Genomic DNA, 27,557 nt, shown 5'->3' with positions numbered 1-27,557 from the left:
TGTGTGTGTGTGAGTGTGTGTGAGTGAGTGAGTGTGTGTGTGTGTGTGAGTGTGTGTGTCAGTCAGTGTGTGTGTGTGTGGTGAGTGAGTGAGTGTGTCAGTCAGTGTGTGTGTGTGTGTGTGTGTCAGTCAGTGTGTGTGTGTGTGTGTGTGTGTGTGTCAGTCAGTGTGTGTGTGTGTGTGTGTGTGTGTGTGTGTCAGTCAGTGTGTGTGTGTGTCAGTCAGTGTGTGTGTGTGTGTGTGTGTGTGTGTGTCTGTAATGGAGGTTGGAGGCTGTGGATCTTCTAATGGGTTTTACTGTGACTCAGTTTAGTCCATTAGGAGAAAAGCAAACAGTAAACAGAGAGAGGGTGGGCGAGAGAGAGAGAGAGAGAGAGAGGGGGGCGAGAGAGAGAGAGAGAGAGAGGGGGGCGAGAGAGAGAGAGAGAGAGAGGGGGGGGCGAGAGAGAGAGAGAGAGAGAGTGAGAGAGAGAGAGAGGGGGGCGAGAGAGAGAGAGAGAGAGGGGGGGGCGAGAGAGAGAGAGAGAGAGAGGGGTGGGGCGAGAGCGAGAGAGAGAGAGGGGGGGCGAGAGAGAGAGAGAGAGAGGGGGGGTGAGAGAGAGGGGGGGGTGAGAGAGGAGAGAGACAGAGAGAGACAGAGAGAGAGAGAGAGAGGGGGGCGAGAGAGAGAGAGAGAGAGGGGGGGGGGCGAGAGAGAGAGAGAGAGAGGGGGGGCGAGAGAGAGAGAGGGAGAGAGAGTGAGAGAGAGAGAGAGTGAGAGAGAGAGAGAGTGAGAGAGGGGGGGGCGAGAGAGAGAGAGGGAGAGAGAGAGAGAGAGAGAGAGAGAGGAGTGGGCGAGAGAGAGAGAGAGAGAGAGAGAGACGAGAGAGAGGGGGGGAGAGAGAGAGACAGAGAGAGAGAGGGGTGATAGTCCTTTTAATGGTGTAAAGTCTTTGAGTCAGATTTGCTCCGTCTCAAACATTCAACTCTTTGAACTTTTTACAAAGTCAAACTTATTACAAAGACTTTCATTTATTCAGAATCATTTTAGTGAAAAACATTTTATAAACCAAAACATCAGCTTCATCTTAAATCTTTCTTATTTTAAATGTAACAATAAAAAACTGTCAGACTTTTATTTTGAAATAAAGGCCCTTCAGTCGATGGAGGTCAGGACATGAAGTTGAGCACAGAACCAGCTGGAGAGTCGATCAGGGCTCACGCTCACATTCTTTAGAAAGTTTCATTTCTTCAAACTGAGCATGCGCACTGCCTCTCCCTCTATAACAGGCCTCGCCCTGAACGGACTCAACGCGTCTTTATTTCAGTGTCAGAACACGAAGCTGTTTGGGCATCACTGCGGAGAACAAGAGAAGGGGGCGAGCTTAAGTGGCCTAAGGCTGTTTCTGCGGTGGGAGGGGGGGACGGGAGTCCGTCAAGAAGAAGAGGGCCGACCTCAAGAAAAGGGGGTCTGAGCGGTCGAGGGTCTAAGTCAGACCGGAGGAGGATCACCTCGGTCCACAGGAGGGACAAAGTTCTAGGTGTCCTAATCGGAGAAACTTTGGTGGGAGGAGCTAAAGGAGGCGTTGAAACGGGACGCAACAGTAACGTAAGTCCTCGGTCTTTACCGTGAACGAAACAACAGTCACGTGACTGAGCTGAGCGGAAGAGCTGCTCTTTGTGAAGAGGAAACGGAAAAACTCCTGTTATGAACTCATGCTATACAAATAAAGAGGAGGAATGTTCAGGTAGTGACGTCATCACCCATGCTCCTGTGTGTGTGTGTGTGTGTGTGTGTCCTTGGCTTGCAGGGTATAAAGCAGTCAGAGTCAGAGGAGGAGAATCAGAAACTTTTGCTCTTCGACTCAGAAGTCCAAACAGAAGAAGAATCGAGGACAGCGGTGAGTTTTATTATTTGTTTATTTATAGATGACGTCATCTGTTGTGTCTTATTTTGGTAATGTCATTAAAATACTAAAAACTAATGAAAAGTTAAAGATAAGCCTTCATCCTGAATTCTGTTTGCTGTAATCAATCATTATATAAACATCAGAGTGATAAAGATACCTGTTTGTTACCACGGCAACAACAACACAAGACTTCTCTCCATCGATGATTCAGAGAAGAGAAGAAAAAAAACGTTCACCTGTCTGAAGCTTCAGTTCAAATGAAACCACATCAAACTTTATTGACCTTTAGAGTCCGGGACAGGGGACACGGTCAGAGGGACGCCGGGAGCCTCGTGCTCATTGGCTGACAGAGTCCAGGTCCCGGGTTCAAATAAAACCTTTAAAAGGAGGAAGACAGAGAGAGTGCACACGCTAACCTCCTGTAGACACATGACATCATCAACACACTCTTTACTCTGCATCTGATTGGCCAGCAGGAGAATGGCTTCTGTGTGGCTACTGGTGGTTGTTGGCGATGGTGGGCGTGGCCAGAGGAGCCGACAGTGAGTGCATGGAGCATCCGAGCTGTCAGGACGTCAACTCTGAGAGCAGCATGAAGGTCACACACACACACACACACACACTTCCTGACCTGCTGCTCCTCTCTGACTCCGCCCCTTCCTGTCCTCTCCTGCAGGGTCTGTATCCAGCTCTGTCAATCAGATCTCTCAGGCCAGACTCCCAAAATCCCCAGCGACCTCCGACCTCCATCCGACCTTTCATCCTCCTCCGCTCCTCAGGCCATGGAGCACTTCCGCTGGGGGAAGCCTGTTGAGAGGAAGCGCCGCTCCATTAAAACCTCCAACGGCGTGGAGGAGGAGTCAGCTAAGGTTTCCCCTGCAGAGATGAGGAGGCGCGAGCTTGGACGCAAAACAACAGCTGAAGGTCAGGGGAAGGAGCGTGAAGACACAAAGAAATATGGCGAGTACAAGATTCAGCACTTTCGCTGGAACGCCCCACCAGCCGGCAAACGCTACGGAGGCTTCATGAGGAGCTGGGACGAGCGCCGCCAGAGGCCCCTCCTCTCGCTCTTCAGAAACGTCATCAACAAAGAAATCCAGCAGCAGGACGAGGAGTGAGGAGACACACGGTGATGGACATGATGCAGCGCTCTGTGAGGACACAAACATATTTACCCGTCAATCATCAAAGATCATCTTTCAAACTGAGAGGATGTTTTATAAAGTGATGAGTGTAAATACATTAAAGTTTATTAGCAAGTTCAATCCATCCGACGTGTTGCTTTGTTTTTAGTCCCTCCACCTCTTCAGACAAATGTACTGAGGAGACTACTGTAAATGTTTTTATCACATTCAGAGCAGCTGAAGGGTTTCTCTCCTGTGTGAATCCTGTCAGGTCCGAAGTTATTCCTTATCGGAGCAGCTGCGTGAGTTCTTTCAGTTTAAACCTGACCGATGCTCTCTGGTCTCTCTCCAGTCCGTCTCAGCTTCATCAGAGTCTTCAGTCCACCTCTCAGTCTTTGGTCCTAAATGTCCCCCAGGACCTGAGGCCCTCTCTCCATCAGCTTCTGTCCTGTCTCTCTTTTTTCATCAAACAATGCTAATGCTTGATCCTCTGTGTGAACTTTCTTGTGAATTTTTCGACATTTATCGTTTCTAAAAGATTTACTGCACTCAGAGCAGCTCACAGGTTTCTCCCGTATAAATTTTCATGTGTTTGTTCATTCTCCATTTCTTTATAAATGTTTTCCCACAGTCTGAGCAGCTGAAGGCTCTTTCTTCTGTGTGAATTATCTCGTGTCTGGTCAGAGACGGCTCGCTTCTGAATGTTTTCCCACAGTCAGAGCAGCTGTGTGGTTTCTTATCTGTGGAGGTTTTCACAGCTTCTGTCTGGGTCTCTCTTTTCTCCACAGGGTTTGGATGAAGCTCTGAAGTCTGAACATCGAAACATTTGTATTTTCTTTGACTGTTCATGCCAAGTGAATATTTTTTCACACAGTTTGCAGCTGAAGGGTTTCTCTCCTGTGTGAATTATCCTGTGTCTGGTCAGAAGCCATTCCGGTCTTTGCTGTTTTAATTGTATTTTTTTCCACGTTTTGAACCCGATGGATGTTTTCTGTTCTCCCTCTGATCATCACTGCCTTCATCCTCAGCTTCAGAAGAGTCTTCAGTCTTGACTTCACTCACAGGTCCTAAATGTGTCTCTGGATCTGAGTCCCTCTCTGGTCCTGCTAATCCACAGTCCTCTCCCTCAGCTCCTGTCTCCAGCTGTGAGGACTGAGCCTCCTCTTCATCATCTTCACGATCCACACATTTATCAAGATGAAGCAATCCATAAAAACACGTATTATCACTGTCTGTCTACAAAGCTGATGTTTTTATGTTCAACTTTGAAAAGACGCGTTTGGATCATGGATGTTGTAGTACAGTGATTTGACCAATGGGTGGCACTGTTCTCACTGTTGCTCCTCTCACTAAGTAAAACAAAAGAATATAATATGAACGTGTTTACACCCTGCACAGTGAACGCACTCAGTGTGTGTTAGATCAGACCTGCTGTGTGAAGAGGAAGAGGAAGACTGAGGAGTCTCTCTGGATCGACTCAGCTGCTTCTCGTACTCTTCTATCGTAGTTTCAAACAGTTCACAGATCTGAGCAGCAGCCACACTCAGTCTCTGCTTCACTGAACTTTACTCTTCTTTTTCACGCCGTCACTCTGACGTCCGGTTCCCGCACCTGTTGGATGTCTGAAGGTAAAACTGAAATACAGAGAAACACTTCCATCAATGATCATTTGTATAGTTACGTACATAAAACTTTACAGAAGAGCACATGGACGGTCGAGATGCCCCGTTAGCACCTGGTGGTTCAACAGCGGAACTGCACGGTCCAAACAAATCCAGGAGCAGAATCTACAGTTAGAAGGAGGACATACTGGCTGCTGCATTGTTGTCAGAGAAGCTTCAACACAGCAGGTTTCCTTCATGATCACACAGGAAGAGAGCAGCTCTCTGATTGGTCCTTTAAGCAGGCTGAACCCTTCACGGGGGGGGGGGGGGGGGGGGGGGGTCTGCTCTAAAGGTAGCATCCTTAGCTGCGGCTAACAGGCTGTGTATGGAGGTTTGAGACCAGGGTAGCATAGCAGTAAACTGTGACACATGCTGGATATACCTGCTCCTCTGGGCTCGTGCTCAGGTGTCAGGTCCTCGTGCAGCAGCTTCAAGTATCGGTCCATCTCTGCTCCGATCACACACTTCCAACACGGACCGTTACTTCCGGTCTCCTCCTCTTCTTCCTCTGCTGTTTACGCCCAGTTTGCTCTAAGGCCAACTACTGGACGGAAAATAAATCCCGTCATATTTCAAGATACACTTACACGTTTATTATAACAGGTTTTAATGTGTGTGTGTGTGTGTGTGTGTGTGTGTGTGTGTGTGTGTGTGTGTGTGTGTGTGAGAGTGAGAGAGTGATCAGTCATATAGTTTATTCATGAACTCAGAGAACATGTTGGTCAGTTCATCCTAAAACAGATGTTTGGACTCTTCTTCTTCTTCTTCTGTTGTTCTGACTCGTCGACAGCTCAGATACTTAACGTCCTTCACTGTCAAAGACACAGATCAACTATCATCACAACAACATCCTGTTTCGGGGACATGCTGTCAAGAAACCAGAATTTTGAACTTTGACATCAACACCTGTTGTTGGCAGCAAAAAACCAAAAATCCTCCACAGTAAACAGTCCTGCACACTGTCTGAAGTTCAGAGGTTACTTTCACACATACGTTCAAAGACTCTTCTGATCACATTTATTGGACGGTCTGTTAAAAAGTGAAATGAAAATCAACATAAAGTGACGACAGTCAAGAAGAACATTCTGGAATCATGAAAACAGCAGGAGACACTCTGCTTCGTCACGTCTGTCTCCGAGTCGAGCACAACAAGCGGACACACTGTTCCCATGGTGATTTACCATCAGGATGTCGGGGTGACTCGCAGGTGTAACATGATCACATGACTTCAGCGGAACGTCCTCCGCCTGCGTCACCTCGCCGTCACCCCGGAGACAGGGCGGGGCACCAGTGATGTCACAGGAGAGATGGAGCCTGATTGGAGGAGTTAACAAGCCTCGTGTTGAATCTAATTTAGCGAGTACCTGACCTCACCTTAGGTACTGATGGACCAATGAGGAAGTAGTTCTTAATCTACCTAACATATAAAGACACGCCTCACATGACGCTCCTGAAGGTCGTTTTAGAGGGCGGGGACGATCTACCTGTGAGAGCATGAAGTCTTCTGTAGGCTCACTTTTTCATCTTTGAGGATTCAGTTAAAGCGCGCCGTCTGCTTCACAGGTCGGCCACACCCCCAGATCACAGAGGCACCATGGGAAAAAAAACACTTCTGATCGTGATGAAAGTGGATACCTCCTCCCGTCTCACATTATGAATTCATGTATTTGATCATTTACATCACTGACATAATGATTGATAGATGACAGTCTGAGAAGCAGTTTGAACACAAGCTCTCTGATTGGAGGGTTAAAACTCTCTACTGATCACCTGACCATCACTACGCCTGAATCAGTTCAACAGGCTGCACTTCCTGTTGTCCTTTGATTGAAGTGGTATCTGTTGGCTCCGCCTCCTGACTGTCTGCCACCGTGTGAAGTTTCATGTGCCTCTTCAGATGTCCAGTCACAGTGAAACGTTTCCCACAGACCAAGCAGCTGAATGGTTTCTCTCCTGTGTGAACTCTCATGTGAATCTTAAGGCTCCCCTTCTGGGCACAACGTTTCCCGCAGATGTTGCAGCTGAATGGTTTCTCTCCGGTGTGAACCCTCATATGTTTGGTTAGATCTCCTTTCTCAGCACAACACTTCCCACAGAATGGACAACTGAATGGTTTCTCCCCTGTGTGAACCCTCATGTGTTTCTTCAAGTCAGTTTTCTGGGCACAACCTTTCCCACAGATGGAGCAGCTGAATGGTTTCTCCCCAGTGTGGTACTTCATGTGTCTGTTCAGGTGTTCTTTGACATGAAAACTTTTACTGCAAAGCGAGCAAGTGAAGGGTTTCTCTCCAGTGTGGATCCTCATGTGTCGGGTCATGTTTCCACGTCCGCTGAAGTTCTTCCCACAAAACAAGCAGCTGTACGGCTGCTCGCCGGTGTGACACCTCATGTGAGCCGTTAGAGAGCCGCTGTCTTTAAAAGATTTCTCACAGCCAGTACAGGGGAACGGTCTCTCTCCTGTGTGGTCCCTGATGTGTCTGTTCAGGTTCCCCTTCAGGCTGAATCTTTTCCCACAGAAAGAGCATGGGAAGGGTCTCTCCTTGGCATCACTGTCAAGAGCTTCACTGTGTTTTTGACCGTCCGAGCCCGACTGACCGCTCGTTTGAGTCCAGTTTAAATCGCTGTCGTCAGTCTCAGAGGAGTCTTCACTCACAGGTCCTAAATGTGTCTCTGGATCTGAGTCCCTCCCTGGTCCTGCTCCTCCACAGTCCTCTCCCTCAGCTCCTGTCTCCAGCTGTGAGGACTGAGCCTCCTCTTCATCATCTTCACTTTTCACAGAGACAGGAGTGAAGGGGAACTTGGTACTCTCAGCCTCCTCCAGTCCTTGAAGCTGTTCTTCCTCCTGACTGCTCCACACTTCCTCCTGTTCCTCTTTAATGTGTGGGGGTTCAGGGTCCTGGTCCTGGTCCAGACCGGGGCTCCACTCCTGCTGCTCCTCTTTACTCACCGACAGCTGCTGGACGTCTGCAGACACACACACAGAGAGAGTTCAGTGACTGATGTCGAAAAGTGAAATCAAGAAATCAATAATGTGCTGCTGCTGCAGAAGTGACAGTTAAAGGGGCAGTTCGCCTCTTTGTCTCATTATAAACCTGTTGGTGTTTTTGATTGGTCCTTCATCTCGCCCTCATTTTCATCTCCTCATGACGTCACTGATGATGTCACCTGTTGCAGGCGGATCTTTTGGTTGATTCTTTTAACTCTTTAAATTAAAGATGAAATATTTGATTAACTTTGATGTTGATCAAATATTCCAAGATGGAGGAAGTGAGGAGATTCCAAAAAGAAATCTTTGATGTCTGACATTAAAGTGTGATCGCCTCCTTTGTCCACAGGAAGCCCTGAATCGAGTCTGAGGGTCTTTTTCAAACCGTCCACTACACCCTCGCCCCACGACCCCTCCGTTTGTGCGTCCACGTGGAGGGTCCGCCATATTAAGTCCGTCTCAAACCACTTAGCGGGGAGTGATAGAGGTCACGTGTTACGCCTATTACGCCCGGTCGTCACAGAAGGAGAGACCTGTACTAAAGAAGGAGCGACCTGTACTAAAGAAGGAGTGACCTGTACTAAAGAAGGAGTGACCTGTACTAAAGAAGGAGTGACCTGTACTAAAGAAGGAGCGACCTGTACTAAAGGAGTGACCTGTACTAAAGAAGGAGTGACCTGTACTAAAGGAGTGACCTGTACTAAAGAAGGAGTGACCTGTACTAAAGAAGGAGTGACCTGTACTAAAGAAGGAGAGACCTGTACTAAAGAAGGAGAGACCTGTACTAAAGAAGGAGTGACCTGTACTAAAGAAGGAGTGACCTGTACTAAAGAAGGAGTGACCTGTACTAAAGAAGGAGTGACCTGTACTAAAGAAGGAGTGACCTGTACTAAAGAAGGAGTGACCTGTACTAAAGAAGGAGTGACCTGTACTAAAGAAGGAGTGACCTGTACTAAAGAAGGAGTGACCTGTACTAAAGAAGGAGCGACCTGTACTAAAGAAGGAGTGACCTGTACTAAAGGAGAGACCTGTACTAAAGAAGGAGTGACCTGTACTAAAGAAGGAGTGACCTGTACTAAAGAAGGAGTGACCTGTACTAAAGGAGTGACCTGTACTAAAGGAGTGACCTGTACTAAAGAAGGAGTGACCTGTACTAAAGAAGGAGTGACCTGTACTAAAGAAGGAGTGACCTGTACTAAAGAAGGAGAGACCTGTACTAAAGGAGTGACCTGTACTAAAGAAGGAGTGACCTGTACTAAAGAAGGAGTGACCTGTACTAAAGAAGGAGTGACCTGTACTAAAGGAGTGACCTGTACTAAAGGAGTGACCTGTACTAAAGAAGGAGTGACCTGTACTAAAGAAGGAGTGACCTGTACTAAAGAAGGAGTGACCTGTACTAAAGAAGGAGTGACCTGTACTAAAGAAGGAGTGACCTGTACTAAAGAAGGAGTGACCTGTACTAAAGGAGTGACCTGTACTAAAGAAGGAGTGACCTGTACTAAAGAAGGAGTGACCTGTACTAAAGAAGGAGTGACCTGTACTAAAGAAGGAGAGACCTGTACTAAAGGAGTGACCTGTACTAAAGAAGGAGTGACCTGTACTAAAGAAGGAGTGACCTGTACTAAAGAAGGAGTGACCTGTACTAAAGAAGGAGTGACCTGTACTAAAGAAGGAGTGACCTGTACTAAAGGAGTGACCTGTACTAAAGAAGGAGTGACCTGTACTAAAGAAGTAGTGACCTGTACTAAAGAAGGAGTGACCTGTACTAAAGGAGTGACCTGTGCTAAAGAAGGAGTGACCTGTACTAAAGAAGGAGTGACCTGTACTAAAGAAGGAGTGACCTGTACTAAAGAAGGAGTGACCTGTACTAAAGGAGTGACCTGTACTAAAGAAGGAGTGACCTGTACTAAAGAAGGAGTGACCTGTACTAAAGAAGGAGTGACCTGTACTAAAGAAGGAGTGACCTGTACTAAAGAAGGAGCGACCTGTACTAAAGAAGGAGTGACCTGTACTAAAGGAGAGACCTGTACTAAAGAAGGAGTGACCTGTACTAAAGAAGGAGTGACCTGTACTAAAGAAGGAGTGACCTGTACTAAAGGAGTGACCTGTACTAAAGGAGTGACCTGTACTAAAGAAGGAGTGACCTGTACTAAAGAAGGAGTGACCTGTACTAAAGAAGGAGTGACCTGTACTAAAGAAGGAGAGACCTGTACTAAAGGAGTGACCTGTACTAAAGAAGGAGTGACCTGTACTAAAGAAGGAGTGACCTGTACTAAAGAAGGAGTGACCTGTACTAAAGGAGTGACCTGTACTAAAGGAGTGACCTGTACTAAAGAAGGAGTGACCTGTACTAAAGAAGGAGAGACCTGTACTAAAGAAGGAGTGACCTGTACTAAAGAAGGAGTGACCTGTACTAAAGGAGTGACCTGTACTAAAGAAGGAGTGACCTGTACTAAAGAAGGAGTGACCTGTACTAAAGAAGGAGTGACCTGTACTAAAGAAGGAGAGACCTGTACTAAAGGAGTGACCTGTACTAAAGAAGGAGTGACCTGTACTAAAGAAGGAGTGACCTGTACTAAAGAAGGAGAGACCTGTATTAAAGAAGGAGTGACCTGTACTAAAGAAGGAGTGACCTGTACTAAAGAAGGAGTGACCTGTACTAAATAAGGAGTGACCTGTACTAAAGAAGGAGTGACCTGCACTAAAGAAGGAGTGACCTGTACTAAAGAAGGAGTGACCTGTGCTAAAGAAGGAGTGACCTGTACTAAAGAAGGAGTGACCTGTACTAAAGGAGTGACCTGTACTAAAGAAGGAGTGACCTGTACTAAAGAAGGAGCGACCTGTACTAAAGAAGGAGTGACCTGTACTAAAGAAGGAGAGACCTGTACTAAAGAAGGAGTGACCTGTACTAAAGAAGGAGTGACCTGTACTAAAGAAGGAGTGACCTGTACTAAAGAAGGAGTGACCTGTACTAAAGAAGGAGTGACCTGTACTAAAGAAGGAGTGACCTGTACTAAAGAAGGAGTGACCTGTACTAAAGAAGGAGCGACCTGTACTAAAGAAGGAGTGACCTGTACTAAAGAAGGAGTGACCTGTACTAAAGAAGGAGCGACCTGTACTAAAGAAGGAGTGACCTGTACTAAAGGAGTGACCTGTACTAAAGAAGGAGTGACCTGTGCTAAAGAAGGAGTGACCTGTACTAAAGAAGGAGTGACCTGTACTAAAGAAGGAGTGACCTGTACTAAAGAAGGAGTGACCTGTACTAAAGAAGGAGTGACCTGTACTAAAGAAGGAGAGACCTGTACTAAAGAAGGAGTGACCTGTACTAAAGAAGGAGTGACCTGTACTAAAGAAGGAGTGACCTGTACTAAAGAAGGAGTGACCTGTACTAAAGAAGGAGTGACCTGTACTAAAGAAGGAGTGACCTGTACTAAAGAAGGAGTGACCTGTACTAAAGAAGGAGAGACCTGTATTAAAGAAGGAGTGACCTGTACTAAAGAAGGAGTGACCTGTACTAAAGAAGGAGTGACCTGTACTAAAGAAGGAGTGACATGTACTAAAGAAGGAGTGACCTGTACTAAAGAAGGAGTGACCTGTACTAAAGAAGGAGTGACATGTACTAAAGAAGGAGTGACCTGTACTAAAGAAGGAGTGACCTGTACTAAAGAAGGAGTGACCTGTACTAAAGAAGGAGTGACCTGTACTAAAGAAGGAGTGACCTGTACTAAAGAAGGAGTGACCTGTACTAAAGAAGGAGTGACCTGTACTAAAGAAGGAGTGACCTGTACTAAAGAAGGAGTGACCTGTACTAAAGAAGGAGTGACCTGTACTAAAGAAGGAGTGACCTGTACTAAAGAAGGAGTGACCTGTACTAAAGAAGGAGTGACCTGTACTAAAGAAGGAGTGACCTGTACTAAAGGAGTGACCTGTACTAAAGGAGTGACCTGTACTAAAGAAGGAGTGACCTGTACTAAAGAAGGAGTGACCTGTACTAAAGGAGTGACCTGTACTAAAGGAGTGACCTGTACTAAAGGAGTGACCTGTACTAAAGAAGGAGTGACCTGTACTAAAGGAGCGACCTGTACTAAAGAAGGAGTGACCTGTACTAAAGAAGGAGTGACCTGTACTAAAGAAGGAGTGACCTGTACTAAAGGAGTGACCTGTACTAAAGAAGGAGTGACCTGTACTAAAGAAGGAGTGACCTGTACTAAAGAAGGAGTGACCTGTACTAAAGGAGTGACCTGTACTAAAGGAGTGACCTGTACTAAAGAAGGAGTGACCTGTACTAAAGAAGGAGTGACCTGTACTAAAGAAGGAGTGACCTGTACTAAAGAAGGAGTGACCTGTACTAAAGAAGGAGAGACCTGTACTAAAGAAGGAGTGACCTGTACTAAAGAAGGAGTGACCTGTACTAAAGAAGGAGTGACCTGTACTAAAGAAGGAGTGACCTGTACTAAAGAAGGAGTGACCTGTACTAAAGAAGGAGTGACCTGTACTAAAGGAGTGACCTGTACTAAAGAAGGAGTGACCTGTACTAAAGAAGGAGTGACCTGTACTAAAGAAGGAGTGACCTGTACTAAAGGAGTGACCTGTACTAAAGGAGTGACCTGTACTAAAGAAGGAGTGACCTGTACTAAAGAAGGAGTGACCTGTACTAAAGAAGGAGTGACCTGTACTAAAGAAGGAGTGACCTGTACTAAAGAAGGAGTGACCTGTACTAAAGAAGGAGTGACCTGTACTAAAGAAGGAGTGACCTGTACTAAAGAAGGAGTGACCTGTACTAAAGAAGGAGTGACCTGTACTAAAGAAGGAGTGACCTGTACTAAAGAAGGAGTGACCTGTACTAAAGGAGTGACCTGTACTAAAGAAGGAGTGACCTGTACTAAAGGAGTGACCTGTACTAAAGAAGGAGTGACCTGTATTAAAGAAGGAGTGACCTGTACTAAAGAAGGAGCGACCTGTACTAAAGAAGGAGTGACCTGTACTAAAGAAGGAGTGACCTGTACTAAAGAAGGAGTGACCTGTACTAAAGAAGGAGTGACCTGTACTAAAGAAGGAGTGACCTGTACTAAAGGAGTGACCTGTACTAAAGAAGGAGTGACCTGTACTAAAGAAGGAGTGACCTGTACTAAAGAAGGAGTGACCTGTACTAAAGGAGTGACCTGTACTAAAGAAGGAGTGACCTGTACTAAAGAAGGAGTGACCTGTACTAAAGAAGGAGTGACCTGTACTAAAGGAGTGACCTGTACTAAAGAAGGAGTGACCTGTACTAAAGAAGGAGTGACCTGTACTAAAGAAGGAGTGACCTGTACTAAAGAAGGAGTGACCTGTACTAAAGAAGGAGTGACCTGTCCTCCTCTTCTGTTCTCCTGTTTATTTCATTGTGTTTCATATTTAAAAGGGACAAAAACTAAAGAATATTAAATCATGTTACTGATATCTTCTCACTCTTATTTATTCATCATTGTTTTACTGTTGATGTCTCCTTGTCTGCTTTCATTGAACCTGTTCTTTGATATTAGAATAAATTAAACATTATAAATGATAATAAAGAATGTGGGCTCCATCTGATCGATTTGTTATAAGTCTACACTAATATAAATTTACTAGAGAAAAAGGCCCCATGAATCGACTCTGAGGGTCAAAGGTCAGTTCATGTTCAGTTACTGACACACCGAGAGCTCCTTCAGAGTCGCTCTGGGCTCGATTATTCAGACTTATTGGATTTAAAGTGTTCTGAAATTAAATATTTGTTCACACTCGGACCCGTTACTTATTACTGACATTAGAAAACCACAACTACCACAAGGCTGTGCGGTATTCCCGAGGCAAAGACCGCTGTGAGTTGTAGTTTCTCCTGCTAACGGAGTAGCTGACATGCTGTTAGCCCGTGACGCCGCGGGTCCTCCGGGTCCTCCGGGTCCCGGGTGCAGGGACTGACCTGCTCTGTGCAGCCTGACCTCGGGCTTCAGCACGGCATCGAGCAGCCTCCTCTGGCGGCAGATCTCGCGCTCTGAGCGCTCCACGCGCTCTTCGTACTCCGCCACGGTTTCCTCAAACAGAGCGACGATCTCCTCCGCGGCCGCCGTGAGCCGCTCGGTGAGCAGCGCTCTCAGCGCCGGGATCTCAGCCGCTTCTTCTTCTTCTTCCAGCTGCAGCAGGAAGGCTTCAACGGCGGCGCTCATCCGCTCCTGGACCGAGACCCGCAGCAGCTGCACCCCGCACATCCTGCTCCTTTTTCTGCCAACAAAGACAGCCAGCGGCGGGGACGGACACCGGAGACTGGACGAGACGTAAACACACCGAGTTCCGACAGCGCCCCCTGCTGGACGGGAGGCGGAACAGACTGCTCTGATCCTCACAGATCAGGCGGAGACAATAGACAGTCTGTGATGACGTCATAAAACCAGAACAGCTGATTGATTGATCATAATAAATCCTGCCTTCAGTGAAGTCGTCACACGTTGTTTTATTGGAGGTGACGTCATGTTTATGTGACAGAAACAAGGTCAAAGGTCAAACAGTGAACTGTTCATGAGCTGTTCTCTGTTCTAACAACCAATGAATGAATCAACACTTTGATTCTGACCAATCAGCTGCCAGAGAACAGGAGTCAGAGCATCCACTGAAGATGAACTCGTCACTCGGCTGCTCATGTCTGAAGGAGAGTTCATGAACATGAGTGTTCAACACTTTAGCAGTGTGTGTTCAGTGTGTGTGTGTTCAGTGTGTGTGTTCACAGTGTGTGTGTGTTCAGTGTGTGTGTGTTCAGTGTGTGTGTGTTCACAGTGTGTGTGTGTTCACAGTGTGTGTGTGTTCAGTGTGTGTTCACAGTGTGTGTGTGTTCAGTGTGTGTGTGTTCAGTGTGTGTGTGTTCAGTGTGTGTGTGTTCAGTGTGTGTGTGTTCAGTGTGTGTTCACAGTGTGTGTGTGTTCAGTGTGTGTGTGTTCAGTGTGTGTGTGTTCAGTGTGTGTGTGTTCAGTGTGTGTGTTCAGTGTGTGTGTGTTCAGTGTGTGTTCACAGTGTGTGTGTGTTCAGTGTGTGTGTGTTCACAGTGTGTGTGTGTTCAGTGTGTGTGTGTTCAGTGTGTGTGTGTTCAGTGTGTGTGTGTTCTCACCTGTGCTCCGACGTGAGTGGATTGTATAGTAACTAATGTCTTGTGTCCTGCCTGTCTGTATACTGCTACTGGATGCCCTGAATTTCCCTCAGGATCAATAAAGTATCTATCTATCTATCTGTTCAGTGTGTGTGTGTTCACAGTGTGTGTGTGTGTGTGTTCAGTGTGTGCATTCACAGTCTGTGTGTGTGTGAGAGCTTATGACCTATACTGCAGCCAGTCAGCAGGAGGAGCTCTAAATGTTTTGGCTTCACTTTCAGGCGGCTGAGTCTCCATCCATCTGTATTTATTTATATATATATATATATATATATATATATATATATATATATATATATATATATATATATATATATATATATGTGTGTGTACGTGTACACACACACACACACACACACACACACGTTAACGTTTGTTAGAGTGGAGACTTTAATGACCTTTAACCCCACATAGAGCTGCTTCCTGTTCAGTTCATGCTGCGCCTCACAGACTTTAGAGTCAGACATCCTGAGCTGACCTTTGACCTTTCTGCTGGCAGGACATGTGTGGTTCTGAACTCTCAGTGGAACTCATTCCTGTGATGTCACTGCCTGATGGACCAATCAGAACAGCTCATGTTGGATCAGTTCTGTTCACAGACACCACATGACCCAAACGTTCCTACAAGAGTTCTTGTTGGTTTCCTGGGCACGCTGGACTCCAGCCGGACCGGGTCCTTGTTGGCGTCCCAGCTGTGGGTCTATGAAACAAGTATTGTCCTCATTAGAATCAGAGTTGGATGAACTGGGCCTGGACCCCTTCTGGTCCCTTCAGGTTTGGACTCCCAGCTGGCTCTTTGACTGCTCGCTCTCCGGCGTGAACCTTCATGTGAGAGCCCACAGAGCGTTTCTCCTGGTAGCGCTTCCCACAGATGGGGCAGCTGTAGGGTTTCTCCCCGGTGTGAGTCAGCATGTGTCTCTTGAGGTCGATCTTCTGGACGAAGGCTTTGCTGCACAGCTGGCAGCTGAACGCCTTCTCCTTCTTGTGGAAGCGCTCGTGCGTCTCCAGCGAGATCTTCTGGCGGAACCTCTTCCCACAGAGGCTGCAGATGAACGGCTTCTCCCCCGTGTGGATCCTCATGTGTGAGTCCAGGTTACCGATCTGTCGGAAGTTTTTCCCACACTCCCTGCAGGAGTACGGTTTCTCCCCGGTGTGGATCCTCTTATGCACGTCCAGATGCTGGCTCATGGTGAACTTCTTCCCACAAATGTCACAGGAGTAAATCCGGGGTTTCCCCCCCGTGTGGCTCTTGATGTGTCTCTTCAGGACCGTGTTCTCCACAAAGGTCTTTCCGCAGAACTCACAGATGTAAGGCCGGTCGCCGGCGTGCAGCTTCATGTGTCTCTCCAGAGAGCCTTTCCGGGGGAAGTCTTTCCCACAGTCTTTGCAGCTGAATGGTTTCTGTCCAGTGTGCGTTCTCCTGTGGATCTCCATGTCCCTGAAGCTGACTCCACAAATGTCGCAGACCCGACTGCTCTCTCTGTGGCTCTGGATGTGGACCTGCAGACTCTCCGAGGACTCGGACTGCTCTCCACAGACGCCACAGCGACACTCTGGATCGTTTTGGTGAGTCTCTGCGTGCCGCACAAAGTTCCCTCTGTTGTGAAAGGCGCTTCCACAGACGGTGCAGCGGTGAGACGGCCCCAGGCTGGCCTTCCTGCATCTGCTCCTGACGGCTCCGGAGCGGTCCCCGTCGTGGCTGCGGGCGTGTCTCCTGAGCTCGGTGCTCTTGCTGAAGCCGGATCCACAGACTTTGCAGATGAACGGCGTCTGTCCGTCGTGGGCCTTCATGTGTCGCTCCAGGGAGCCAGTGTGGCTGAACTCTTTCTGACAGACGGAGCAGCTGAAAGGTTTCTCCGCTGTGTGGGTCCTCATGTGCGTCACCATGTTACCTTTCTGATTGAAGCCTTTCCCGCAGACGTGGCAGCTGAAAGGTTTCTCTCCGGTGTGCAGCCTCAGGTGCGTCTCCTGCGCCCTGATGGAGGGAAACTTCTTCCCACAGATGTGGCAGGTGCGGCTGCTGTCGCGGTGCGTCTGAAGATGCAGCTTCAGTCCGTCGCTCGACTCCAAAGAGTCGCCACACAGACCGCACTGAAACTCCGCCTCCTTTAAATGTTTTTCAACGTGCTTCATTAAGAAACCTTTCCTGTCGAAAGACTTCCCGCACACTCTGCAGCAGTGGGGTGTCACCTCTTCATCCTCCTCCTCCTCTTCCTCCTCCTCACCTGACTGGTCGTCCGGAGGGGCCGCGGCGTGCTCTGAAACATCCAGGTGTTTGGAGGAGGAGCCAGGCGGAGGTTCCTTCAGTTTGTCGACCACGGAGACGTTCTGCTTCAGACTCCTGAGACCGACGGAGAGACACAACTCTGCAGAGACACACAAACAGATTATCATCAGCTGACCTTCATCAAGGTCATCTCTACAGACTGTCAGCACGCCACCTCTACAGACTGTCTGCACGCCACCTCTACAGACTGTCTGCACGCCACCTCTACAGACTGTCTGCACGCCACCTCTACAGACTGTCTGCACGCCACCTCTACAGACTGTCTGCACGCCACCTCTACAGACTGTCTGCACGCCACCTCTACAGACTGTCTGCACGCCACCTCTACAGACTGTCTGCACGCCACCTCTACAGACTGTCTGCACGCCACCTCTACAGACTGTCTGCACGCCACCTCTACAGACTGTCAGCACGCCACCTCTACAGACTGTCTGCACGCCATCTCTACAGACTGTCTGCACGCCATCTCTACAGACTGTCTGCACGCCACCTCTACAGACTGTCTGCACGCCGTCTCTACAGACTGTCTGCACGCCACCTCTACAGACCGTCTGCACGCCATCTCTACAGACTGTCTGCACGCCATCTCTACAGACTGTCTGCACGCCACCTCTACAGACTGTCTGCACGCCGTCTCTACAGACTGTCTGCACGCCACCTCTACAGACCGTCTGCACGCCACCTCTACAGACTGTCTGCACGCCACCTCTACCGTCTCTACAGACTGTCTGCACGCCACCTCTACCGTCTCTACAGACTGTCTGCACGCCATCTCTACAGACTGTCTGCACGCCATCTCTACAGACTGTCTGCACGCCACCTCTACCGTCTCTACAGACTGTCTGCACGCCACCTCTACAGACTGTCTGCACGCCATCTCTACAGACTGTCTGCACGCCATCTCTACAGACTGTCTGCACGCCACCTCTACCGTCTCTACAGACTGTCTACACGCCACCTCTACAGACTGTCTGCACGCCACCTCTACAGACTGTCTGCACGCCACCTCTACAGACTGTCTGCACGCCACCTCTACAGACTGTCTGCACGCCACCTCTACAGACTGTCTGCACGCCACCTCTACAGACTGTCTGCACGCCATCTCTACAGACTGTCTGCACGCCATCTCTACAGACTGTCTGCACGCCACCTCTACAGACTGTCTGCACGCCACCTCTACAGACTGTCTGCACGCCACCTCTACAGACTGTCTGCACCCCCCCCCCCCCCTCAGAGCCCCCTGTGTGAGCTCCGGTTCTAAGACTCTCACCGGGCTCCTCCGCTCCTCCCTCGGCCGCTCTGCTCGCTCTGAAGCCGGTGAAGATGTGTTCCACGGCGGCGGTGATGAGCTCGGTGAGCCGCTCCTTCAGCTCCTCGGTGTCGGTGTCCTCGCGCTCCTCCTCGCGCTCCTTCAGCAGCCTGAAGATTTCTTCCGCCGCCGTCGCGAGCTGCTGCTCGATCAGCGCGCGCAGCCTCCGCTTCTCTGCGCTCGTGCATCTTTTTTTAGACATTTTCTGCGGACTTTCCCTCAAACAAAGAGCAGACTGTAAACAAAGCAAGCACGCTTCCGGGGTCTCCGACCCAGCGTCGATGCGTAACCTCTTCCTGTTCCTCACGCGCACAAGCTACGTCATTTCCGGCGTGCGTGGACTCGTGGCTGTCGCACCGGCGGCGTGCTGTGATGCTAACAGCTAAGTGTTGTGATTGTTGTTGCAGGTCTTCCGACGCTTTGAGGATCCTCCAGCTGCAGGTTCTGACCCCCCACGGAGTCCTGGTCCTGGTCCATCCTGGTACGAAACTTCCTCAGGGACCGAAGCACTGACCAGTGTGAAGGACTCTAATGATCCGGTCCGTCTCTTTGACGCCTCAACGTGAATGAAAACTCATCAAAATCTCCACCGTCATCAGGTCTGGCGATGAAAATGGACATTTTAGTAGTTTCGTCAAAAAAAATGCTCAAAATGACTCAGTGGCCCCCCCTTCACATTTTCAAAATGGCCTCCCCATTGATGTTTTTTCGTCCTACGTGCATGAACATTTTTTATGCACATTAAGCATGTGAGATCTCACATAAAATCCTCTTACACCCAGAGTCCAAACCAAACAGGAAGTCCGCCATGTTTTTTTTGAGTGCTTCAAATTCTCGTTTCACAGGTTAGCTATTTGAACTCCTATAAAAGCGTTTAACACAAAGTCAGTGTGTTGAAGACATGTTGAAGATCTCTTGTTGTGCTCTTCACGTTATTTCCTCAGAGGCCGTCACAACAAACAGGAAGTAGTTTGTTAAGGGCCTTATTATAGGCGTAGAGTCATCAAACATCACACACATGATCCCAGTAGAGAAATTAAACTTGTCATGTGGGTCGAGAAAGTGGGCGTGGCTAAATGACTCAGTGGCGCCCCCTTGAAATTTTAAAAATGGCCTCCCCATAGAGGTTTTTTTGTCCTACATACATGACATTTTTTATGCTCATTGGGCATGTCAGGAGCTACATAAAATCCTCTTACACCCATAGTCATAACCAAACAGGAAGTCCGCCATATTTTTTTGAATGTAAGAAAAATGGCCGACATTCCTTTTTCACAGGTTAGCTATTTGAACGAACTCCTACAAAAGTGTTTATCCGATCATCATAAACTCAGTGTCAGTGTGTTCTGGACATGTTGTAGATCTCTCGTTGTGCTCCGCACGTTAGTTCGTTAAAGGGCGTGGCCACGGCGTACCATCCAACTTTGATGTCTCGGCACACTCCATGTGTTTAACCATTGATGACTGTAAGGCTGCTGCTTGGCCACGTGTCACCTCGTGTCACCTCGTGTCACCACGTGTCACCTCGTGTCACCACGTGTCACCTCGTGTCACCTCGTGTCACCGCGTGTCACCTCGTGTCACCTCGTGTCACCTCGTGTCACCTCGTGTCACCTCGTGTCACCACGTGTCACCTCGTGTCACCTCGTGTCACCGCGTGTCACCTCGTGTCACCTCGTGTCACCTCGTGTCACCACGTGTCACCTCGTGTCACCACGTGTCACCACGTGTCACCTCGTGTCACCTCGTGTCACCGCGTGTCACCTCGTGTCACCACGTGTCACCTCGTGTCACCACGTGTCACCTCGTGTCACCACGTGTCACCTCGTGTCACCTCGTGTCACCTCGTGTCACCACGTGTCACCACGTGTCACCACGTGTCACCTCGTGTCACCACGTGTCACCACGTGTCACCTCGTGTCACCGCGTGTCACCTCGTGTCACCACGTGTCACCACGTGTCACCACGTGTCACCACGTGTCACCTCGTGTCACCACGTGTCACCACGTGTCACCTCGTGTCACCTCGTGTCACCGCGTGTCACCACGTGTCACCTCGTGTCACCACGTGTCACCACGTGTCACCTCGTGTCACCGCGTGTCACCTCGTGTCACCACGTGTCACCACGTGTCACCACGTGTCACCACGTGTCACCTCGTGTCACCACGTGTCACCACGTGTCACCACGTGTCACCACGTGTCACCTCGTGTCACCACGTGTCACCTCGTGTCACCACGTGTCACCACGTGTCACCACGTGTCACCTCGTGTCACCTCGTGTCACCACGTGTCACCACGTGTCACCTCGTGTCACCTCGTGTCACCACGTGTCACCACGTGTCACCTCGTGTCACCACGTGTCACCTCGTGTCACCTCGTGTCACCACGTGTCACCACGTGTCACCTCGTGTCACCACGTGTCACCACGTGTCACCTCGTGTCACCTCGTGTCACCGCGTGTCACCGCGTGTCACCGCGTGTCACCACGTGTCACCTCGTGTCACCGCGTGTCACCGCGTGTCACCGCGTGTCACCTCGTGTCACCACGTGTCACCACGTGTCACCTCGTGTCACCACGTGTCACCACGTGTCACCACGTGTCACCTCGTGTCACCACGTGTCACCTCGTGTCACCTCGTGTCACCACGTGTCACCTCGTGTCACCTCGTGTCACCACGTGTCACCACGTGTCACCTCGTGTCACCACGTGTCACCACGTGTCACCTCGTGTCACCTCGTGTCACCGCGTGTCACCGCGTGTCACCGCGTGTCACCACGTGTCACCTCGTGTCACCGCGTGTCACCGCGTGTCACCTCGTGTCACCACGTGTCACCACGTGTCACCTCGTGTCACCACGTGTCACCACGTGTCACCACGTGTCACCTCGTGTCACCTCGTGTCACCACGTGTCACCTCGTGTCACCTCGTGTCACCTCGTGTCACCACGTGTCACCTCGTGTCACCTCGTGTCACCACGTGTCACCTCGTGTCACCTCGTGTCACCACGTGTCACCTCGTGTCACCACGTGTCACCGCGTGTCACCGCGTGTCACCGCGTGTCACCGCGTGTCACCACGTGTCACCTCGTGTCACCGCGTGTCACCGCGTGTCACCACGTGTCACCTCGTGTCACCACGTGTCACCTCAGTCTGCTCAGAGTCTCTGTCGCTTCTTCATGTCAGACCTGATCTGAACGGTTGTCATGGTAACAGATTTAAACCAAACGGTACTTGTTTGATCCGCGCGAACACGTCAGACCCTGCACGCGCTCTCTAACCGCCCAATCAAATTTCTTTCCTTTAATCGACCGTCATTAGAAGGACAGATCGTTTCTAAGCGTACTGAACACTTTGGACTCGTTGGTGTTGCAGGTCGGAGCGGCGCTGAGATGCCTCCTGGTGGTAAAAAGAAGAAGAAGAAGAATGGCGTTCCAGACAGGTGGCTGGAGTACCGTCCTGTAGGACACAGGATACCGGGGACTCGCTTCATCGCCTTCAAAGTGCCTTTAAAACCCAACCGCCGTGTATCTGAGGCGGAGACGTTCGGTCTGTGGGACCTGCTGGACTCGGTGCAGAGTCAGAACCAGGACCTGGGTCTGATCGTCGACCTGACGTTCAGCTGGAAATACTACAAGCGGAGTGACGTCCCGCAGTCCGTCTCCTACATCAAGATCCCCACCCAGGGTCAACGGGTCCCCTCAGACGCCGTCATCCTGAGTTTCAAACGAGCTGTCACTCACTTCCTGCAGGAGAACTCGGACAATGACAAGCTGGTTGGAGTCCACTGCACGCACGGCCTGAACCGCACCGGATACCTGGTCTGCAGGTATCTCATAGACGTGGACGGCGTGGATCCTGCGGCAGCGTTGGAGCTCTTTAACTCCAGCAGGGGTCACGCCATCGAGAGGAGCAACTACCTGAACGACCTGCTGCGAGGAGCCAAGAGGAGCAACCACGGCATGGAGCAGCCGGAGGAGGAGGCGGCCAGAGAGCTAGTTGTGGAGCGGACGCCACTCAACTCTGCCACAGGCCACGCCCCCACTGAGGAGACCCAACCAGTCACAGGGAAACGACTTCGTCGACACAGAGCACGACATCATCGGGGCCAAAGGGGAGGTGACAACCCTCCGCCTCTCCTCCCCACCCCCTCACCTGCCCTGAACCCCGCCCATCACCGACCCTTTCTCCTGCCCACTCCTGTGGCCCTCCCCCGGTACACCTGGAGCTGAGACAGAACTCGAACATGTCAGAGTGAAATATAAAACACACACACACACACACACACACACACACACACACACACACACACACACACACACACACACACACACAGTGTGTTCGTCTGTCAAAAACAGATCAGGACAAGAAGAAAAGAGTTTATTAGAAATCACACAAAGAACAAACCGTCTGTCACCTCTACCATCCCGTTACCATAGAAACAAGACTGGCTCCGCCCACAGAGCAGTCCTTGAGTGGTTTCAAGTTACAGAGAAAAAAAACTTCTGCTTCTTTTAAAAACTGTACCCGAGCTAAAAAGCCTCTGCATGTTTCTAATAAGCTCCAGCAGCAGAAAGCTGCTCAAACTAGGATCAATGTTGGAGATGAAACATGGAGAGAGGTTAGAACGCAGAAAGCTTTACAGACCCATGCAGAGCTGGCTAAACACTGAAGCTACAGTGTCCACCACATGCAGAGCTGGCTAAACACTGAAGCTACAGTGTCCACCACATGCAGAGCTGGCTAAACACTGAAGCTACAGTGTCCACCACATGCAGAGCTGGCTAAACACTGAAGCTACAGTGTCCACCACATGCAGAGCTGGCTAAACACTGAAGCTACAGTGTCCACCACATGCAGAGCTGGCTAAACACTGAAGCTACAGTGTCCACCACATGCAGAGCTGGCTAAACACTGAAGCTACAGTGTCCACTACATGCAGAGCTGGCTAAACACTGAAGCTACAGTGTCCACCACATGCAGAGCTGGCTAAACACTGAAGCTACAGTGTCCACCACATGCAGAGCTGGCTAAACACTGAAGCTACAGTGTCTCTACATGCAGAGCTGGCTAAACAGAGCTCTCTGTGATGATTAGAGTTTAGACTGCAGTACTCATTTTAAACACTAGGGGGCGGAGCTACAGACTGAACTTTAAATTTTTTACAAATGTTAACTTCAAATCTGAAATATTTGATTTTAAGATTTTCTTCATCCTGAAAATAACTTCTGAAACAAACATTTGTCAAAGAGGGAGGAGCTTCTTTTCAGCTCCGCTCTGTTTGAGAAATGTCAACGTGTTTGAGACATTTAGTCTTTGTTCAGTTTGTCTGAAGTTATTGTTTATTAAAATGATAAATAACCCAATACTGGTTGCCTTGGACTTCTGTTTTGGTTGCCGTGGTAACAAACGGTATCGGTTTTCATTCAACTTTAAATCTGTCCAGTTACCGCTCTGACGCTTGTGCCTTCTCTTCTTCCACACCTGTGTGAAGCTCCGCCCACAGTCCGGACAGGTGTGTTCTCTTGCTTAGTGGGACACAGGCTCTTGTGTCAGGCAGGTCGTCTGGTGCTCCTGGTCCTGGTCTGGGGGGTCTGGATATGAAGCTTCAAGTTTTCTGTGACCTCCAAGTGTCGCAGTAAGACCCGGCATGCTCGTCCTCCTGAGGGTCTGAGGCAGGGGGGGTCAGGAGGGTCTTGGATGTCATCGCTGTCCCCGGTCTCTGATGACACCAGGTGGACCTCCTGATCTAGTCTGATTCTGGGCTCACCTGAACTCTGCCGTCACACGGCGTGCAGAGCAGCACGTGCTGGCAGGAGATGACTTCCTGATTCAGAGCCACTTCCTGTTCAGACTTCACAAAGCCGCCAAAATTTCTTCAACCGCCTCGTGCAGCCTCTGAGTGGCGAAGAGGCGGAGCTTCTGGACCTGCTACCTGCACTCACGTGTGAACACTTTCTGCTCTGACAGCAACAACAGGAAGACTTCCTGAGACCTTCAGATTAAAAGCATCATTTGAATAAGAAGGGCAGACTGAACACTTCCTGTTTCTACAGAAACGTTTAGTTTAGTGAAGGAACCTTCAACAAACTCAGAAATAAACAATACAAAGACAGAAATAAACCATCTTAGACCGCTCTTATTCTTGTGAGGCTCCAGGCTCTTCTGTTTCCTCTTCCTGTTTGTCTTCGCAGGTGTCCTCCTGAAGAACAAACAAACATTTAGTCCTTCAGAGACTCAAACATGGAGGACAAGTCGTCTCAGTTAAAGACGGAATGCAGGATCAGGGTTCGGTTCTGACCCCGTTGCTCTGCTCCTCACGGTCGCTCCGCCTCCTTTTTTCTGCCTCCACCACGCTGAAGAAGTCCTCCTCCGCTCGAGCGATCAGCTGATCCGGGCCGTCCTCGCCGTCTTCCCGTCCTCCGTCCTCCTCTCGGCTCTGCTCCGAGCGGCTCCTCTCCTTCAGACGGATCTCTCTCTGCCGCGCCTCCAGGATCTTCTCTCGCTTCGTCTCGCGCTCAAACATCTGCACACACAGTCATCAGTGAGTCATCACGTCGTTTCCATGGATACCTCAATGTTAGCGTCTCCATGGAAACAGCAATCAGCTGATCAGCAGGTGTGTCTCTCCTCACGGATGCCAGCAGACTCTTCTCGTTTTTCTGGAGGGTCGACAGTCCGGAGCAAACCTCCAGCAGCGTGGCCCCGCCCCCCTGAGAGCCGCACGCCACCAGACGTCCGTTGTCCTGCAGACGCAGGCTGTACAGAGGCTCGTCACACACCTGGTGACGGAAACACACCGTGACATCATCAATGACGTCCTCATCTGCAGTTTGACACTGAACACAGCGGACAGGTGTTCACACCTTGACGCTCAGCGTGGGGTCGTTCTGTTTGAACAGGATGTCCCACGCGTCCAGCGTGCCGTCCATCTTCACCGTGAAAAAGACCGACGGGCGCACCGGACTCCAACAGGCGTCACTAAGGTACGACATCTGATACCTGAGGACACACACACACACACACACACACACACACACACACACACACACACACACACACACACACACACACACACACACACACACACACACACACACAACCAGGTGTTTAACACACACACACACAACCAGGTGTTTAACACACACACACACACACACACACACACACACAACCAGGTGTTTAACACACACACACAGATCTCAGAATAAAAGATTTGGGGCCGTTAAATGAAGAAGTCATAAATGTCGTCCTCCTCACCTGGTCCACATGATGGACGACTCCCTGATGTCTTCAGACCAGATGCGAGCGGTCCAGTCCCCCACGGTCAGGAAGTTTTTGGGGAAGAAGGGGTTCCTCTGCAGGGCGTAGACGGGTCCGTGATGACTGTCATACGTACAGACGATCTTCTCTGCCGGAGTCTTTGCCTTCCTGTTACAGGACACGACCACGCCCTGCTCCGTCCCCACCATGAACTTCGTGGGCTGCAGGGACGAAGACAGACGTCTCTGATGCAGCGTCACACAGACAGACGTCTTCACAGGACACAGGAAGGACAAACTCACCATAGTGGACTCAAACTCCAGAGAGATGGCCCCTAGAGCCCGGTCCAGGTTCCCTTCCCTGCTCGGGTCCAGAACCAGCCGGTCTGTGGGCTCGGTCAGTCTGCGTACGTCCCACCACAGCACCTGACAGAGGGGGCGGGGCTTATTTAAAGGACCATTACATTGTTTTATAAAGGATAGATTTAGACCATGAACGCTACCTGTCTGTCTACCTGTCTGTTTACCTGTCAGTTTACCTGTCTGTCTTCCTGTCTGTCTACCTGTCAGTTTACCTGTCTGTCTACCTGTCTGTCTACCTGTCTGTTTACCTGTCTGTCTACCTGTCTGTCTACCTGTCTGTTTACCTGTCTGTCTACCTGTCTGTCTACCTGTCTGTTTACCTGTCTGTCTACCTGTCTGTCTAGCTGTCTGTTTACCTGTCTGTCTACCTGTCTGTTTACCTGTCTGTCTACCTGTCTTAATGTCTACCTGTCTGTCTAGCTGTCTGTCTACCTGTCTGTTTACCTGTCTGTCTACCTGTCTGTTTACCTGTCTGTCTACCTGTCCTAATGTCTACCTGTCTGTCTACCTGTCTGTCTACCTGTCTGTTTACCTGTCTGTCTACCTGTCCTAATGTCTACCTGTCTGTCTAGCTGTCTGTCTACCTGTCTGTTTACCTGTCTGTTTACCTGTCTGTCTACCTGTCTTAATGTCTACCTGTCTGTCTACCTGTCAGTTTACCTGTCTGTCTACCTGTCTGTCTACCTGTCAGTTTACCTGTCTGTCTACCTGTCTGTTTACCTGTCTGTCTACCTGTCAGTTTACCTGTCTGTCTACCTGTCCTAATGTCTACCTGTCTGTCTACCTGTCTGTCTACCTGTCAGTTTACCTGTCTGTCTACCTGTCCTAATGTCTACCTGTCTGTCTACCTGTCTGTTTACCTGTCCTAATGTCTACCTGTCTGTTTACCTGTCTGTCTACCTGTCTTAATGTCTACCTGTCTGTCTACCTGTCTGTTTACCTGTCCTAATGTCTACCTGTCTGTCTACCTGTCTGTCTACCTGTCTTAATGTCTACCTGTCTGTCTACCTGTCTGTCTACCTGTCTTAATGTCTACCTGTCTGTTTACCTGTCTGTCTACCTGTCTGTCTACCTGTCTGTTTACCTGTCTGTCTACCTGTCTGTTTACCTGTCTGTCTACCTGTCTTAATGTCTACCTGTCTGTCTACCTGTCTGTTTACCTGTCTTAATGTCTACCTGTCTGTCTACCTGTCTGTTTACCTGTCTGTCTACCTGTCTGTTTACCTGTCTGTCTACCTGTCTTAATGTCTACCTGTCTGTTTACCTGTCTGTCTACCTGTCTTAATGTCTACCTGTCTGTCTACCTGTCTGTTTACCTGTCCTAATGTCTACCTGTCTGTCTACCTGTCTGTCTACCTGTCTTAATGTCTACCTGTCTGTCTACCTGTCTGTCTACCTGTCTTAATGTCTACCTGTCTGTTTACCTGTCTGTCTACCTGTCTGTCTACCTGTCTGTTTACCTGTCTGTCTACCTGTCTGTTTACCTGTCTGTCTACCTGTCCTAATGTCTACCTGTCTGT

The 27,557-nt window shown here is 49.5% G+C and overlaps 5 protein-coding genes and 1 long non-coding RNA gene across 8 annotated transcripts in view; 2 read left to right on the top strand and 4 right to left on the bottom strand.

The window, feature by feature from the left end:
• The first annotated feature begins 1,931 nt into the window (after positions 1-1,931).
• Positions 1,932-3,094, top strand: LOC306839929 (pro-opiomelanocortin-like). Its single transcript, XM_079368883.1, has 2 exons — positions 1,932-2,490; positions 2,570-3,094. The coding sequence occupies exons 1-2, from the start codon at positions 2,404-2,406 to the stop codon at positions 3,005-3,007; spliced, it is 525 nt and encodes a 174-aa protein (XP_079225009.1). The 5' UTR covers positions 1,932-2,403; the 3' UTR covers positions 3,008-3,094.
• LOC306839935 lies at positions 2,905-5,496 on the bottom strand. Its single transcript, XR_013781272.1, has 4 exons — positions 5,060-5,496; positions 4,442-4,647; positions 3,131-4,362; positions 2,905-3,040 (listed from the first exon to the last, which is right to left on the bottom strand). It is a non-coding gene; the product is annotated as an uncharacterized lncRNA (long non-coding RNA).
• Positions 5,497-5,507: 11 nt separating this feature from the next.
• LOC306839921 (uncharacterized protein) lies at positions 5,508-13,985 on the bottom strand. The gene is made up of 2 exons (XM_079368868.1): positions 13,605-13,985; positions 5,508-7,641 (listed from the first exon to the last, which is right to left on the bottom strand). Exons 1-2 carry the CDS (start codon positions 13,888-13,890, stop codon positions 6,458-6,460), a joined length of 1,470 nt encoding a protein of 489 aa, XP_079224994.1. The 5' UTR covers positions 13,891-13,985; the 3' UTR covers positions 5,508-6,457.
• A 1,265-nt stretch (positions 13,986-15,250) lies between these two features.
• Positions 15,251-18,684, bottom strand: LOC306839916 (uncharacterized protein). Its single transcript, XM_079368863.1, has 2 exons — positions 18,377-18,684; positions 15,251-17,185 (listed from the first exon to the last, which is right to left on the bottom strand). Exons 1-2 carry the CDS (start codon positions 18,615-18,617, stop codon positions 15,549-15,551), a joined length of 1,878 nt encoding a protein of 625 aa, XP_079224989.1. The 5' UTR covers positions 18,618-18,684; the 3' UTR covers positions 15,251-15,548.
• A 127-nt stretch (positions 18,685-18,811) lies between these two features.
• On the top strand, positions 18,812-23,196 carry LOC306839926 (RNA/RNP complex-1-interacting phosphatase-like). Of its 2 annotated transcripts, none has more exons than XM_079368879.1 (2): positions 18,812-18,896; positions 21,788-23,196. In XM_079368879.1, exon 2 carries the CDS (start codon positions 21,805-21,807, stop codon positions 22,642-22,644), a length of 840 nt encoding a protein of 279 aa, XP_079225005.1. In that variant the 5' UTR covers positions 18,812-18,896; positions 21,788-21,804; the 3' UTR covers positions 22,645-23,196. The 2 variants fall into 2 exon arrangements, with proteins under 2 accessions (XP_079225005.1, XP_079225006.1); XM_079368880.1 differs by lacking the exon at positions 18,812-18,896 and adding an exon at positions 18,911-19,014.
• Positions 23,197-24,502: 1,306 nt separating this feature from the next.
• Positions 24,503-27,557, bottom strand: part of dnai2b (dynein, axonemal, intermediate chain 2b) — a 6,068-nt gene continuing 3,013 nt past the window's right edge. For both annotated transcript variants that reach the window (XM_079368313.1, XM_079368312.1), the window contains 6 exons: positions 25,978-26,100; positions 25,673-25,896; positions 25,279-25,414; positions 25,048-25,194; positions 24,714-24,938; positions 24,503-24,614 (listed from right to left, as the gene is read on the bottom strand). In XM_079368313.1, coding sequence (XP_079224439.1) covers positions 24,552-24,614; positions 24,714-24,938; positions 25,048-25,194; positions 25,279-25,414; positions 25,673-25,896; positions 25,978-26,100 — 918 coding nt within the window. In that variant the 3' untranslated portion in view covers positions 24,503-24,551. The remainder of the gene's footprint in view (positions 24,615-24,713; positions 24,939-25,047; positions 25,195-25,278; positions 25,415-25,672; positions 25,897-25,977; positions 26,101-27,557) is intronic.

The sequence above is a fragment of the Symphodus melops genome, assembly GCF_947650265.1.
Source record: "Symphodus melops genome assembly, chromosome: 18".
Lineage (NCBI taxonomy): Eukaryota > Metazoa > Chordata > Actinopteri > Labriformes > Labridae > Symphodus > Symphodus melops.
This window is presented reverse-complemented; position numbering and strand designations above follow the sequence as displayed.